The following is a 15,849-nucleotide window of genomic DNA, read 5'->3' as shown; positions in this document are numbered from 1 at the left end:
TCTAGTCCTAGACTCTCCCACAAGTGGAAACATCCTCTCCACATCGATGTACACCTCTATAACCGACGGACGATATTTCTCAAAACAACTTGGGTTTGAAAAACGGTTGCAGTCCAAAACATCATCAGTCCATTACCCTCCATAGATGCTTCCTGACCCGCTGAGTTCCTTCAGCACTTTGATTATTGCTCATGATTCCAGCATCTACAGTCGCTTGTGGCTACATCAATTCAGTTTGGAGAACTCACTGTAATCTTCAACACAGTGGTTCAGGTCTTTGGCAAACAAATCAGCGAGATTTTGTGGTTATCTCTTTTTTTAATGAGGATTTGACGTTCTTGGGTTATGAATTGTCCAAGAAAGTTGTCCATATGGACCACTGCAAGACCTTTGTTAAGGTTCATGTAAGATCATAAAACAGATGCAGAATTAGGACATTCAGTCTATCAAGTCTGCTCCATCATTTGTTCACGGCTGATCTACGTTTCCCTCTCAACCCCATTCTCCTGCCTTCTCCCCGTAACATTGTTTAGTTATTGGTTGGCAAGTGAAGATAAAGGACTTGTGACTGGCTTGTGACATGCATATTGGTTGAATATTTAGCTGCTGCAAATATATAAATGGGTAGTTTTACGGAGGCAAAGGTAAATTGAATATTAAATTTGGATTGGAGGCTAAGTCTGGTGGTGTGCCTCAAGTTTCAGTGTTGATTGTCATCTATAACAATGATTTGTATGAGAACGTACATGGCATGATTAGCAGGTTGCAGATGAGACAGAAGTGGGAGGTGTTGTAGATAGTGACGATGGTTGTCAAAAGTTGCAGCAGGATCTTGATGGGTGGACTGAGGAATGGTTGATGGAATTTAATACAGAGAAATGTGAGGTGTTGCATTTTGGGACGTCTAACATGGGCAGGACCTAAACTATGAGTGAATGTAAAGGCCCTGGGAGTGTTGTTGAACAAAGGGCTCTAGGAGTGCAGGTATATAATTCCTTGAATGCGGCGTTACAGGTAGATAGGGTGGTCAAAAAGGATTTTGGCACAATGAGTATAGAAGTTGGGGGGGGGCATGTTGAAGTAATATAAGACTTTGGTGAGGACGCATTTGGAGTAATGTTTTCAGTAATGGGCACCATGTTATAGGAAAGGGTGCAGAGAAGGATGTTGCTAGGTCTTGGGGGAGCTTATGTAGGGGCCTAAGTTGGCTACATATGGATCAGTCTTGTTATTTTCAGGCTCCTGTTGTTATTCACAATAACTCAGCAAATTATTCCTCCTCATGCCTATCATAAACAATTGAAAGGCTTTTCCTTCCTACCCAATTTGCTGACCAAATGATTACCCCCCCCCCCAAGATTTGGGTGTAGTTGGGTTTTTGAGGCAACCTTTTTTTAAGAAAGCAAATGGTATAATGTGTTCGTTTTTATTTGATAGTTTCATGGTCTGAAGTATGAACACGATTTGTTCCAGCCTTCTACGTCTGGGGCGACACGGTGGCGCAGCGTTAGAGCTTGCAATGCCGGAGATCTGGGTTCGATCCCAACTGCGGGCGCTGTCTTTGCGGAGTTTGTACGTTCTCCCCGTGACCGCATGGGTTTTCTCCAAAATCTTCGGTTTCCTCACATACAGGTTTGTAGGCTAATTGGCTTGGTGTGTGTGAAAAGAAATTGTCCCTAGATTGACCGTAGTGTGTGTAGGATAGTGTAAATGTGCGGGGATCGCTGGTCGGTGCGGACTCGGTGGGCTGAAGGGCCTGTTTATTGTGCTGCATCACTAAACTAAACTAAACCAGCTGATTATCTTGCTCATGACCAAGCTGCCATTTAAGAGCCTTGCCACTTAGCTTCAGAACCAATTGGACAAGTAAGAATGGCCCTTCAGAACCAGATGAGGTATGTTGGGGTAAATGGTGAGTCTTGGGGGAAAATCCAGGCCCTACACTGTCTATACTAAAGTTTTTCTAACTCTAATGATGAAAGCTGCTGGCACCTGAGATAATATGTTTGCTTACTCAGAAGAAGCTTTCTGAGCTCTCAATGTGGTTCCTTGTGGCTCAATGGTTTATTTATCAAATTACCAACTGTTCAAAAATCTGCAATGTTTGAAGTAATACAGCGAGTATTGCCAATGGTGCTTTGTGCAAACAATTGCAGAATACCTATTGGCAGTTATAATTTTACAGAGGAAGCAGACTGCTTTTTGATCTTTAGACCTTGCTCTTGCACAAGCGTGGTGTACTTCAACATTTTGAGAAGTCTACCAGCAGGTATAGACAAGAACTGATACCTAATCACAAGGTTCATACTGGAAGGACCATCATCTGTAGACACCTTGTCATCATCTGTTATAGGTGAAATGTATTTTTTTGCTTCAGCAGAGGAGTTAAGATCTGAAACATTGAATTAATTGGTCACCATTTTCAGATAACATTCTTTAATTTGAATCTTCTTTTTTCCGGTCAGATTTTTGTTCAATCTATTTTTTTAAATTTTATTTTTTATTTTATTTTTATTAGCAGTACAGTCATTCACATTAATACATCGCATATATCTTAATACATTATGTTGTACCACTTCATTTTTTGAGCTTTAAAAAAGATAGAAATAAAAGAAGTAAGGAAAGTAAGCAAGAATTGTGAAGGTGCAGGAAAGTGTTGGGAGAAGAGAACCCCTTAGGGAAGGAATTAGAGAAGGAAGCAAAGAAAATAAATAAGACCCTAGAAAGAAAAGAAAAAAAAGGAAGAAAGGAAAATCAATCGCTCAATTTTTGTTCAATCTAAATGACAGTTATCAATTGAATGCAACTGAATGAAAGTTGCAGTTGTTTGCTGTGGCATAGATTATTTTGCACACTGACATGAGAGAGGCAGACTCGTTACTGAATGTTTTGAGCCGTTTGGAAGCCTTGAAAGTCTTCAGTTTTCTTTCTGAACATCACCGGCTTTCCTTTCTGAACATCATCTCTTCGCTGAGGGTGGCAGCATTTGGACAATTAATATATCAATGAATCACACTGTCTGGAACTATTCATTTGCTTCTTCGCTATGTTTAATACATACCTACAAGATCCAACCTACAAGACCTCAACGGTGGACCAGGCGGACGACGTTATCTTGAACTCAACGGCTGTGAAGGCGGATGAACAGATCTATCAGCTCCAATCGTCTTGGTTCCCTTGCCATTAGAATAAGTTGATTGATTTGTGAAGGACCGTGTGCTTCTTGGAGTGCGACATCAAGTACATGTTAAACAAACGCACGCACAGGCAACAGAACGTAGACCTCAACCTCGAGGGATAGCCACGACGAATACACCCAATGGACAGCTGTGTTCAAGTCAAGCTGGAGGTGTAGAGTGTGCGTTGAGATGCCAGTTCCCTATGTGCTCTCTTGTGCATTTGGTGTAGTCGGAATTACAATTTATTGACAATATTTCTGAAAGTAGTTTTGCATAACTGACTTAGCCAAAAGTAGTATAAACCAATGTTCCACAAAAGCCCACTCCCATCACCAACTTGCAAACCCAAATGTGTGGGCTTTTGTGGAACAATTGGTTTATACTACTTTTGCTGTCAGTTATGCAAAACTAATGGATAATATCTGTAAATAAACTCTATTTGAATGTATTGGTTTATTATTGTCACGTGCATTGATATACAATGAAAGGCTTTTGGTTGTGTGCTGTCTTAATTAAATCAGATAATACTATACATGAATACAAGCCATACACAGGTCAATACTATACATGAATACAAGCACAACAGGTCAAGCAAAAAAATAAATACCAGAGTGCAATGTATTGTAGCATGACGGTTCCAGAGAACAGGTTGGTTGGAAGATCGGGATTACACGCTAGGTTTCCCGCAGGACCATTTAGAAGTCTGACGACAGGGGGGAAAGAAGCCTTTTTCAGAATCTGGTGGTATTTTTTTTCGAGCCTTATCTTCTGTCAGAGGGGAGTGGGACTCTGGTACGCTTGATGGACTGCACTACATCTATAATTCTCTGCAATTGCTTGCAGACTTGAGAAGAGTTAGTTTAGTTTTGAGATACAGTGTGGAAACAGGCCCTTTAGCCCACCGAGTCTACATCGACCCCCTAATATTAACACTCTCTTACACACACAAGGGACAATGTTACATTTATACCAACCCAATTAACCTACAAACCTGTGTGTCTTTGGAGTGTGGGTGGAAACCGGAGATCCCGAAGAAAAATCTCCGTACAGTCAGCACCCGTAGTCAGGATTGGACCCGGGTCTCTGCCGCTGTAAGGCAGCAACTTTACAACTATGTCACCATGCCACCCAAGTTGTTCCCAAGTCAAACTGAGACAACCAGATAGTAAGTTTCAACGGTGCATCTGTAGAAGTTTGTAAGAGTTATTGGCGACTTAATCTCTTGAGGAAGTAGAGTAATTGGTTGCTCTATTGGCTGCAGCTTCAAGTAGTTGATCCAGGACAGATTGTTGGTAATATGTACACCATGGAACTCAAACCACTCAACCATTTCCATTTCGGCATAATTAATGTGCAGGAAAGAACTGCAGATGCTGGTCTGAAGAAGGGTCTCGACCCAAAAAGTCACCCATTCTTTCTCTCCAGAGATGCTGCCTGTCCCGCTGAGTTACTCCAGCTTATTGTGTCTACCTTCGGCATAATTAATGTTGATTTTTAACCCACCACATTTCTTAAAGTTAATAACTAGCTCCTTTTTCTTGATGACGTTGATGGAGAGGTTGTTGTCTTGTGGCCATGGGATGGTAAGTCAATTGTTTAAATATACACAGCCCGAGTTCAAAGGGTCCCTTTTACCAGTGGAAGTGCCAAAGTATGTTTGATTTACAAAGTAGATACACTGCGCAGCTTGCTTCATTCTGAAATACAGTCTACCCTAGTTATCATGGACCTCTTCCTTTATAATGGATTTTGGTTATAGCGAATGGAGCGTACCCATAGTAATCAGACATCGTTGTCTCTATTAGTTACACTGTGGGAGGCTATAGACATTGACATGCAATTGCTTCAATCAACACTTGTGCAATAATACTTTATTAAACAACGTAATGGGCCTGTCCCTCTAAGGCGATTTTTTCCCGGTGACTGTCTTAGTCGTGGCAAATCAACGTAAAACTGGCTACTGAAACCCCCTACGACAATGTCTACAACAACCTACCACCTAGTCGACGGCAAGCTACCGACAACCGGCGACCCATTAGGACGTCCACCTATGACAACCTAAGCCATCCTGGAGACAACCTACGACAGCACCCAGCTCAGGAGAAGTCAAGCTACGCGTCAAGCCAACTGTTGCCGAAATCATTTGAAGATTTTAAAATCCAGCGACGACCAGAAAAATGCTGCAATTCTTTGGGTGACTGAGGAGACTACCCACGACCATACAAGCGCCACCCGGGTGACCATGTGGCGATAGCATAGTCGCCTAAAAAATGGCCTTTATTTTTAGGTTGCAGTTACAAATATATATTTTAGCTGTTAAAATGAACTTTGTACGCTCAGGAGGTTAGGCAACTTCTTTGGAAGCAGAAATGGAGCAAACATTTAAAGTCGATGTCCCTTCACCCTGAACTTCGGGGGCCATTCGAAGGAGTTTCACTTGGAGCAGTACAGAGTTTCCTCTACCCACCACACCTCTACCAGACACCCAGTCCTCTCATTTTACTCATAATCTCTGAATACAGGAAACGGCAGCAGGGGCTCCAGTTATGGGCTTCTAGCTTGGCACCTGGGCAGTGATGTCAATGGGGGAAAAACCCATAGTGTACAATCGGCAATAACAGACACCATTTCACCCCCCCCTCCCTCAAATGGTCTGTTATAATGAGGGTTGTCTATTTGGATAAGCAAATAAGCAATAATTTTTCAAGAACGTCATAATCAAAAAACAAACACTATCCAGTTACAAAAAACGATTGCATCAGAATTCTTGCTAATCTCTTGCCCGCTGGCACTGTAACCTAAATCTAAAAGTTGTGGATACAAGTTTCAAGGACCATTGAAGGGCTTGACACGTGATTCAAACTGTCACCGCTGTCCATTTGAGGAAGTGTTTAATTTGCATTAAATTTGACCCGTTGAAATAGACAAAGCTTCAGTTTCGTATCCGTATTACTTCATAAGGCTTCATATTATATCTAATCAAATAAATTAACATGATAAAGTCATTGCTTGAAGTGCAGTGAATTCTGTCTGGGTGTTTCCTGTTTTGGTCTAAGGGCTATAATGTTAATTGGAGCCTGAAATTCATAACACACTAAAATTGTAGGTGTCAGTTATGCAAAATGCATGCATAATATCTATAGGAGCTTCAATACATGTAATAAAAGTATGCAATGCTCCACACTGTGAAAGCAGTGTCAATAATTCCTTGAGAAAATGTCTCGAGGGATTTAGAGTGATCCTTGAAGCCTTGTGATCCTTCACCACTTGAAACAAATCCCACGAAAATGTTCTGTCCAGTTTTGCTGCTTTAACTGGAGTCCTGGCTTAGATGCTTTATATTTTCACGATGTGGTGCGTGGGTCTCAAAAGGAGGCACGAAGTCCAGTGTTTGAGAAGCACCTTTATTGTATTCCTCCCGGTTAAATGGAAGACGAAACCAGAGGAAGATGGCACCCAAGCCCTGCCTTTTAAACCCTCCGGCTGAGGGCTGCCTCCGGACTGCACCACTCCTGTGCCGAGGGGTTCGGCAGTATAATGGCACGACCCTTAGGAGCCGCCACAACGATGAGTTTTGGTGTTAATTTGCACCAGTGGTCTGGCCTCCTTTAATCCAACCAAAATTGTAAGAGCTGAGTTGAAATTCTCCGGGCGGCCGCAGATGCCATTGCGTGTAGCGTGCACTCTATTAGGATGCGTCCCTCTGACGTGAAAGAGTTATTTGTTTACATCTACAGTTGTTGGTGGTAGAACCCAAAGGATTCAAATGATCCAAGGATTGAGTTACCATTCTAAGGTGCTTAAATGCAGCAGATACACAAATGGCCTCGGGTTTGAAAGGCAATTAAATTTACTCCGTAACATATCGTGCAAATAAAACTGGCTGGATTACCACCAAGATCACCTTGGGATGGATTGAAAAGTTTATTTGTGCCTGATGCCCGAGCACACTGCATCTGGAGGCCTACCAGAAGATTGCAAAATTATTATCATTGATATCTGTTCATTTCACCCCAGAACTGAACTCCTATGCAAGAGAAATATTCATACGGTGTATTTGGCACCAAAGTGTACATCCCTTATCCAACCCCAAGATCAAGAATGTTTCATGAAACGCATGTTAAATGTGGTAAATTTTGGCGAGCCTGACATTTATTAAAGAGTTTAACATGAAAGATGTGCTTTGCTAGTGTCTGCAAGAAGGTGCAAGCGTCAACTCTAAAGAAATGCTGGCATAATTTGTGGCCTGCTTTGACAATGCCTTCACATGGTTGAATGCGTGTAAGGAGAGAGGTTTTTCATGAGTTGCTTGAGTATGCATAGCGTTGTACGGGATCTGCTGCCATGGGTATAGCAAGTAAGTTTAATGAAGAAAGTTGATGGGTGAATTAATCTGTGGGCTAGAGTGACGTACCTTCATGACGGAACAAGAGCTGATGACTTTTCGTTTGCTGTGTGAAAAGCACGTAAAACAACTTTGCTTGGATGAAATGTTTAAAAACCAAGCATAAAAATGTGTGTCGAAGTAGTAAGGCTGCATCCAATAATACAGTGCCTTCAACTTCTTATTAGCTCTTCAATTCCTGTAAAATTCTAAAAGTTGCCACTTTGGATTAGTGGTACTACTGCAATATTTATTGTTCAAATAAATTTGTTTCATATAAACCTGTGCTAATGTCTCTCATCACTCATTTCACTCACATTTTAATTTACATTCTATATTTGTTTTAAGTTTATGGCACTCCATCAAGTGACCTCTGTTAGTCTGGCAAAACGTGTAGAATTGCAAGGCGCAGAACCAAGGGTGGATTTATATCGTATATACAGTGGCTTGCAAAAGTTTTCATACCCCTTGAACTTTTCCACATTTTGTCACGTTACAACCACACACGTAAATGTATTTTATTGGGATTTTATGTGATAGACCAACACAAAGTGGTGCATAATTGTGAAGTGGAAGGAAAATGATACATGGTTTTCAAATTTTTTTACAAATAAAAAACCGAAAAGTGTGGCGTGCAAACGTATTCAGCCCCCCTGAGTCAATACTTTGTAGAACCACCTTTTGCTGCAATTACAGCTGCAAGTCTTTTGGGGTATGTCTCTACCAGCTTTGCACATCAAGAGACTGAAATTTTAGCCCATTCTTCTTTGCAAAATAGCTCAAGCTCATTCAGATTGGATGGAGAGCGTCTGTGAACAGCAGTCTTGCCAGAGATTCTCAATTGGATTTAGGTCTGGACTTTGACTGGGTCATTCTAACACATGAATATGCTTTGATCTAAACTATTCCATTGTAGCTCTGGCTGTATGTTTAAGGTCGTTGTCCTGCTGGAAGGTGAACCTCCGCCCCAGTCTCAAGTCTTTTGCAGACTCTAACAGGTTTTCTTCCAAGATTGCCCTGTATTTGGCTCCATCCATCTTCCCATCAACTCTGACCAGCTTCCCTGTCCCTGCTGAAGAAAAGCATCCCCACAGCATGATGCTGCCACCACCATGTTTCACAGTGGGGATGGTGTGTTCAGGGTGATGTGCAGTGTTAGTTTTCTGCCACACAGCGTTTTGCATTTAGGCCAAAAACTTCAATTTTGGTCTCATCTGACCAGAGCACCTTCCTCCACATGTTTGCTGTGTCCCCCACATGGCTTGTGGCAAACTGCAAACGGGACTTCTTATGGCTTTTTTTCAACAATGGCTTTCTTCTTGCCACTCTTCCATAAAGGCCCGATTTGTGGAGTGCACGACTAATAGTTGTCCTGTGGACAGATTCTCCCACCTGAGCTGTGGATCTCCGCAGCTCCTCCAGAGTTACCATGGGCCTCTTGGCTGCTTCTCTGATCAATGCTCTCCTTGCCTGGCCTGTCAGTTTAGGTGGACGGCCATGTCTTGGTAGGTTTGCAGTTGTGCCATACTCTTTCCATTTTCGGATGATGGATTGAACAATGCTCCATGAGATGTTCAAAGCTTGGGATATTTTTTTATAACCTAACCCTGCTTTAAACTTCTCCACAACTTTATCCGTGACCTGTCTGGTGTGTTCCTTGGGCTTCATGATGCTGTTTGTTCACTAATGTTCTCTAACAAACCTCTGAGGCCTTCACAGAACAGCTGTATTTATACTGAGATTAGATTACACACAAGTGGACTCTATTTACTAATTAGGTGACTTCTGAAGGCAATTGGTTGCACTGGATTTTATTTAGGGGTATCAGAGTAAAAGGGGCTGAATACTTTTGCACGCCACACTTTTCAGTTTTTTATTTGTAAAAAAATTTGAAAGCCATGTATAATTTTCCTTCCACTTCACAATTATGCACCACTTTGTGTTGGTCTATCACATGAAATCCCAATAAAATACATTTACGTTTGTGGTTGTAACGTGACAAAATGTGGAAAAGTTCAAGGGGTATGAAAACTTTTGCAAGCCACTGTATCTCATTGGTTTCAAAATGCTTTTATGTCATGATATTCCGATGCTTTTGACAGTGCTTGGTTTGAAGGAGCTCATAACAATTAGGCAGCACAGTGATGCAGTTAAAAGAGCTGCAGCCGTACAACTTTGGTGACGGGTTCAGTCCTGACATCCTTTGCTGTCCAGTGCAGTCTGTCGTAGAGCATAGAAACGGGGTCTTCAGCCCAACTCATCCATGCTGACCAAAATGTCCTATTCTGTTGGCCTGTATTTGGCCCGTATCCCTCTAAACCATTCCTATCTATGTACCTGTCCAAGTGTAAAATGTTGTTATTTTACCTGGCTCAACTACATCCTCTAGTAGCTCATTACATATACCGACCACCTTCTCCGAAAAGTTACCCCTCGGGTTCCTTAAATCTTTCCCTTCTCACCGTCAATCTCTGTCGTCTGAAGAAGGGTCTCGACTCCCATTCCTTCTCTCTAGAAATGCTGCCTGTCCCGCTGAGTTACTCCAGCTTTTTGTGCCTATCTTCGGTTTAAACCAGCATCTGCAGTTCCTTCGTACACATTCTGTCCTTTGGTTGTTGATTCCCCTTTCTTCGGCAAAAGACTGCACTCACCCTATCTATTCTCCTTATGAATTTATACACTTGTACGGTCAACCCCTAGCCTCCTGCGCTCCAAGGAATAGAGTCCCAGCTTGCCCAATCACTCCCTGTAGCAGAGCCCCTTGAGGCCTGGTAACCAACATGCAACAACTTGCACTTAACTGGATTAAAAAACCTTCAGCCCACCTAACCAGTTGATCAAGCCCTGCTATAATTTTTGATAACCAACTTCACTGTTTACGATGCCATCTACTTTAGTGTCATCTGTAAACTTGACATTCATTCCTTGCACATTCTCATCTAAATCATTGATATGAACCACAAACAGCAATTGGCTGAACGCCAATCCCCATGGCGCACCACTAGTCACAGGCCTCCAGTCCGAAAAACAACCTTCCACCATCTCCCTCTGCTTCCTTCTGTCAGGCCAATTCTGTATCCAGGCATCTAGCTCTCCCTCGAAGCCATGCGATCTAACCTTAGAGCAAACTACCAAGTGTGGATCCTGATCGAATGCCTTGCTGAATTCCATATAAACAACGTCTATAGAAACATAGAAAGTAGGTGCGAGAGCAGACCACCAGGTCCATCGAGCCCGCACCGCCATTCGCTCATGGCTGAACACTAAACAGACACACTTACCCACAAACAGTAGACACAAGACACAGAACACAAGACACTACCCTCCCCTTTATACCGCTATCACCCCTCTCCACCCCAAGAACCTCGTGATCTCCTGGGGGAGGCAAAAAACCAGATAAAAACCCAGGTCCAATTCGGGAAAAAAATCCGGGAAATTCCTCTCCGACCCCAATCTAGGCGATCGACACTTGTCCAGGAGATCACTCAGGTCTTACTATACTAACCATACCTAGGTCCATATCCCTGCCCTCTCCCCGTAGCCCCTTATCCCCTTGGCAGCTAAAAAACCATCTATTTTAGTCTTAAATATATTTAAAGTTTCTGCTTCCACTGCTCCCTGGGGCAGTGAATTCCATAAATTAACCACCCTCTGGGTGAAGAAGTTCTTCCTCATCTCAGTTTTAAAAGAGCCCCCCCCTTATTCTGCAACTATGTCCCCTAGTTCTAGTTTCCCCGATCATTGGGAACATCCTCGGTGCATCCACCCGATCAAGGCCCCTCACGATCTTATATGTTTCAATGAGATCGCCTCTCATTCTTCTAAACTCCAAAGAGTAGAGTTCCAGCCTACTTAACCTTTCCTCATATGTCAATCCCCTCATTGCAGGAATTAATCTTGTAAACCTTCGCTGCACTGCCTCCAGGGCTAGTACATCCTTTCTTAAGTATGGACCCCAGAACTGTACACAGTATTCCAAATGTGGTCTCACTAATACTGTGTACAGCTGCGTATGACCTTGTCCATGACAACCTTCTTGGTTATTGCTTCAAAAAATGGAATTCAAATTGGCGAGCCATGATCTCTTGTATACAAAATCCTGTTGACTACCTCTAATCAGTCTCTGTCTATCCAAATGCAGAATCTTCTCCAATAACCTATGTACCACAGCTGTTAGCCTCACTGGTCTATAGTGCCTTGTGACTCTTTGTGAATAGAGGCACAACTTTTATCCAGCATCTCACCAGTGTCTAATAATGATTCGTATGTCTCGTTCAGGGCTCCTGCTATTTATTTTCTGCCTTTCCCACCATGTCCTTGACTATATGATGAGGCCTTGGAGATTGATCTAGGTTGTTCTTCCTGTAAAATGGTTGGATCCCACTCTGGATTCCTCTGTTTCCTTCCATTTCCCGAGACACGCTGGTCGGGAGGATAATTGGTGATGATAAGTTGCCCCTGGCATGGGGGCAGCTAATGTACATGCGAGGGAGAAAATGATAAATGGGTGTAGGCAGGTTAAACAGGACTGATGGGATTTTTCTGGCATGCACTGGATGGAATATAAGAATAGTATGTAGATTAGATATTGCTACTTGGCTAGTTTGATGTGTAGCTAAATGATGCTGTCAAATAAATTGCCTTCCTGTTTATATTTACTTTCTCTCCCAATTGTTATTTTACCCCCTTATATGGCGAGAAATTGAGGTTAGGATATGGGAATTCTGCTGTTGGATCTTCTTTCGTGTGCGTGCACAGCCTAAAGTTGTTGGACAACTTGTTCTATTTGATCTTCCGTTTGTGCGCGTCAAGTTGATTGCATTAGTCGGAACAGTGAAGGTTGCAATCTTCCACCCCTGCTGTTGGATGTTGCTGTGTTAGTGGGCGTGGCAAAAAAGATTTGAGTCACTATTATACTGATAACTGCATGTTGTGAGGGTGTCTGGGTGATGATGATTATGAAGGTTTTTCTGAATCATGGAGACTTTGGTGCAAGTTTAGAATTTTTCCTTAATTTTTGTTGCTGAAGAGTTGCATTTGTAATAATGTAATTTTAGTCTTCTGAAACTTTGATTATTGTCCACAGAACCAACATAAGGCCTGGTTTCTCCCACATGAGAGGACCTTTCTATGGCAGCAGACCTACTTCAAAGTGAGAATGGGTGTGGTGCAGAGCTGGCAAAGCCCCTACATCTGCAGTACCTGGAACGTGCACTACGACTTGACCCTTTCCTGCGCCAGGCTGCAAGTGCTTTCAATAGATCTATCTCCAGGTATGCTTTCCATTCATTAAGCATAGTTTGATACAATGTTGTTTTGATTTGTATGTTACTGATGAGAATAATTTACCTACAGTCTTTTAAAGGTGTAAATTATAATTATGTTTATATTTAGAGATAGAGTGTGTAAACAGGCCCTTTGGCCCACCTAGTCCACGCCGACCATCGATCACCCATTCACATTAGTTCACTGTTATCTCACAATTTACAGAAGCCAATTAACCTACAAACCTGAATGTCTTTGGGATTTGGGTGGAACAAGAGCACCCACAGAAAATCCATGGCAACACAGGAACAATGTGCAAACTCCCCACAGACAGCACCCGTGTTCAGGATTGAACCTGGGCCTCCAGCGCCGTGAGGTCTACCTCTGCACTCGTGTGCCGCCATAAATTAAATTGTGATAGAAACAGGTACAGGAGTAGGCCATTCAGCCCTTCGAACCAGCACCGCCATTCAATATGATCATGGCTGATCATCTAAAATCAGTAGCCAGTTCCTGCTTTTTCCCCATATCCTCAATTCCTTTAGCCCCAAGAGCTAAATCTACCACTTTCTTAAAAACATCCAGTGAATTGGCTTCCATTGCCTTCAAAGATTCACAACTCTCTGGGTGCAATTTTTTTTTCCTCATCTCAGTCCTAATTGGCCTACCTCTTATTCTTAAACTGTGACCCCCTGGTTCTGGATTCCCCCAACATGGGGAACAATTTTCCTGCATCTAGCCTGTCCAATCCTTTAAGAATGTTATATGTTTCTATAAGATGCCCTCTCATCCTTCTAAATTCCAGTGAATACAAGGCCAGTCGACCCTTTCTTTCATCATATGCCAGTCCTGCCATCCTGGGAATTAACCTGGTGAACCTACTCTGCACTCCCTCAATAGCAATAATCTCCTTCCTCAAATTAGGAGACCATAATTGCACACAATACGGTCTCACCAGGGCCCTGTATAACTGCAGTAGGACCTCCTTGCTCCTAAACTCAAATCCTCTAGCAATGAAGGCCAAGATAGCTTTCTTCACTACCTGCTCTACCTGCATGCTTACTTTCTGTGACTGATGTACAAGCACACCCAGGTCTCGTTGCCTAGATCAGAGGAGGAGCCATCTTGGGGAACGGCTGCTAACCAGCAGCCGTCTGTTGAATTCACTTTTTTTTGGAAGTTTTAGTGTGTTCTGTGCCTTGTCTGTGGGAGAAATTACTTTTTAATGTGGGGGGTGGGGGTAATAATATTTCTAGGTCCCTACCTGGTTGGTGAGGCAGCTTTTTCTCCGGGCTGCCCCGTCGACCCGTCCTCGTGGCCTACCAGCGGGCGTGCAGCACCGTTTCCTGTCGGGGACCGCCCAGCACCTCGGCTTCGGTGGCGGCACATCGCTGGAGCGCTATTGCGGAGCGGAGCGGGCGATGCCTTGCCTGGGTCGACGCGCTGGAGCTCCAGTGAGCTATTACCGCCGTGTTCAACACCTGCGGGTCTGCGGAGCGGAGCGGGCGGCGCCGACTCTAACATCGGGTGCCTGGGTCCCCAGTTACGGAGCGGCTGTTCCAGGTGGCCCAGCCACTGACAGGACTCTCCCGACGCCGGGGCAACACCACCCGGCCAGAACGGCCAGGAACATCGGGCCTCCGTAGAGGCAATAGTGGTGGCCTCAATAGGCCTGACTTTGGGAGAACTGGAGATGGGGACTGGACATTGTGCCTTCCCCCACAGTTGCAATCATTGTGGGGGGGATGATTTTATTTATTTTTTTAATTTAAATTTTTTATTTTTTACTTCGACTATATGTTTTTTTCTGGAGATTTGAGATAAGTATTAATGTTTTAAGCTTATGAACTTCTTCATGGAATAATGCGATTCACAAACGAAGATTATGCTGAAAACTGAAATGTATTCACTGGCGTTTGTATGCAGGAGACCCCTTTCCTGGCACTTGGTTCCAGCATTCAATTTTGCACTCAGATTCCTCCACCATATTTACTGCTCAAGCCTTCTGGAGTTCCAATAATTTCACTCATTTCTGCGGTGAATGTTTCTACCGCTAGTTGGGATTTATCGATCATGTCAGTCATGCCTGAGTTTAAAAGCAATGGCAAGTCATACCTCTGCAAAAATTCAATCTGGCCCGAAAGTCGTCAAGCTCTTTTTGTGTGGTGGACTTGGATTTCTGGTTCATGCCTGTTGAACTCTTGAGGCGAGGAATTTGAATTCTCATCATGCCATCTCATTTCTGAAGCTTCAATTCCATGAGAACCTGTCTGAGTAAAGCGATGAGGATTTGCATTTGAGTGGTTCAAATAAAAAATTTCCATCAACATCTTTATGTTTCACTGATCTCTGTATAAAATGATTGAGATTGATGATATGAACAGGGAGAAATTTCAAGACCTTAGGATAGGACATGATAGGGTGCCAATTGTTCTTAGTGTTGTTCATGCCGCACCTGTTTCATTAAAGAGTATAAGGAGAGATTCAGTGCCCTCTAATGTTTGGCTAATAATCAACTGTTTGGAACATCATTAAGAAGAAAGAGAGCACTGGGGAGCTTACTAATCGCAAAGAGACCGGCAGGCCAAAGATGACCTCCACAGCTGATGACAGAAGAATTCCCACTGAAATAAAGAAAAATTCCCAAACACTCTTCAGGAGTCACATATGGATTTGTGAATGGCCAATGTCCGCAGAAGCCTTCATGAACAGAAATACAGATGTTACACTGCAAGATGCAAACCACTGGTTGGCCACAAACATAGGATGGCTGGGTTAAAGTTTGCCAAGAGTACTTGAAAGTTCTAGGGAAAAAAAGGTCTTGTGGACAGATGAGACAAAAATTAATGTATATCAGAGTAATGGCAAGAACAAAAGTATGGAAGAGAGAAGGAACTGCCCAAGATCCAAAGCATATCACCTCATCTGTGAAACACGGTGGTGGGGGTGTTATGGGCCTGGGCATGTATGGCTGCTGAAGGTACTGGCTCACCTATCTTCATCAATGACACAACTGCTGAT

At 43.0% G+C, this 15,849-nt stretch overlaps 1 protein-coding gene across 4 annotated transcripts in view; it reads left to right on the top strand.

The window, feature by feature from the left end:
- The window catches only part of ino80 (INO80 complex ATPase subunit), a 170,710-nt gene that overhangs the window by 17,523 nt on the left and 137,338 nt on the right, over positions 1-15,849 (top strand). For all 4 annotated transcript variants that reach the window (XM_055641071.1, XM_055641070.1, XM_055641069.1 and 1 more), the window contains exon 2: positions 12,650-12,836. In XM_055641071.1, the coding sequence (XP_055497046.1) occupies positions 12,694-12,836 (143 nt within the window). In that variant the 5' untranslated portion in view covers positions 12,650-12,693. The remainder of the gene's footprint in view (positions 1-12,649; positions 12,837-15,849) is intronic.

The sequence above is a fragment of the Leucoraja erinacea genome, chromosome 9, assembly GCF_028641065.1.
Source record: "Leucoraja erinacea ecotype New England chromosome 9, Leri_hhj_1, whole genome shotgun sequence".
Lineage (NCBI taxonomy): Eukaryota > Metazoa > Chordata > Chondrichthyes > Rajiformes > Rajidae > Leucoraja > Leucoraja erinaceus.
The sequence above is the reverse complement of the archived record's forward strand: the minus strand, read 5'-3'. Positions and strand labels throughout refer to the sequence as shown.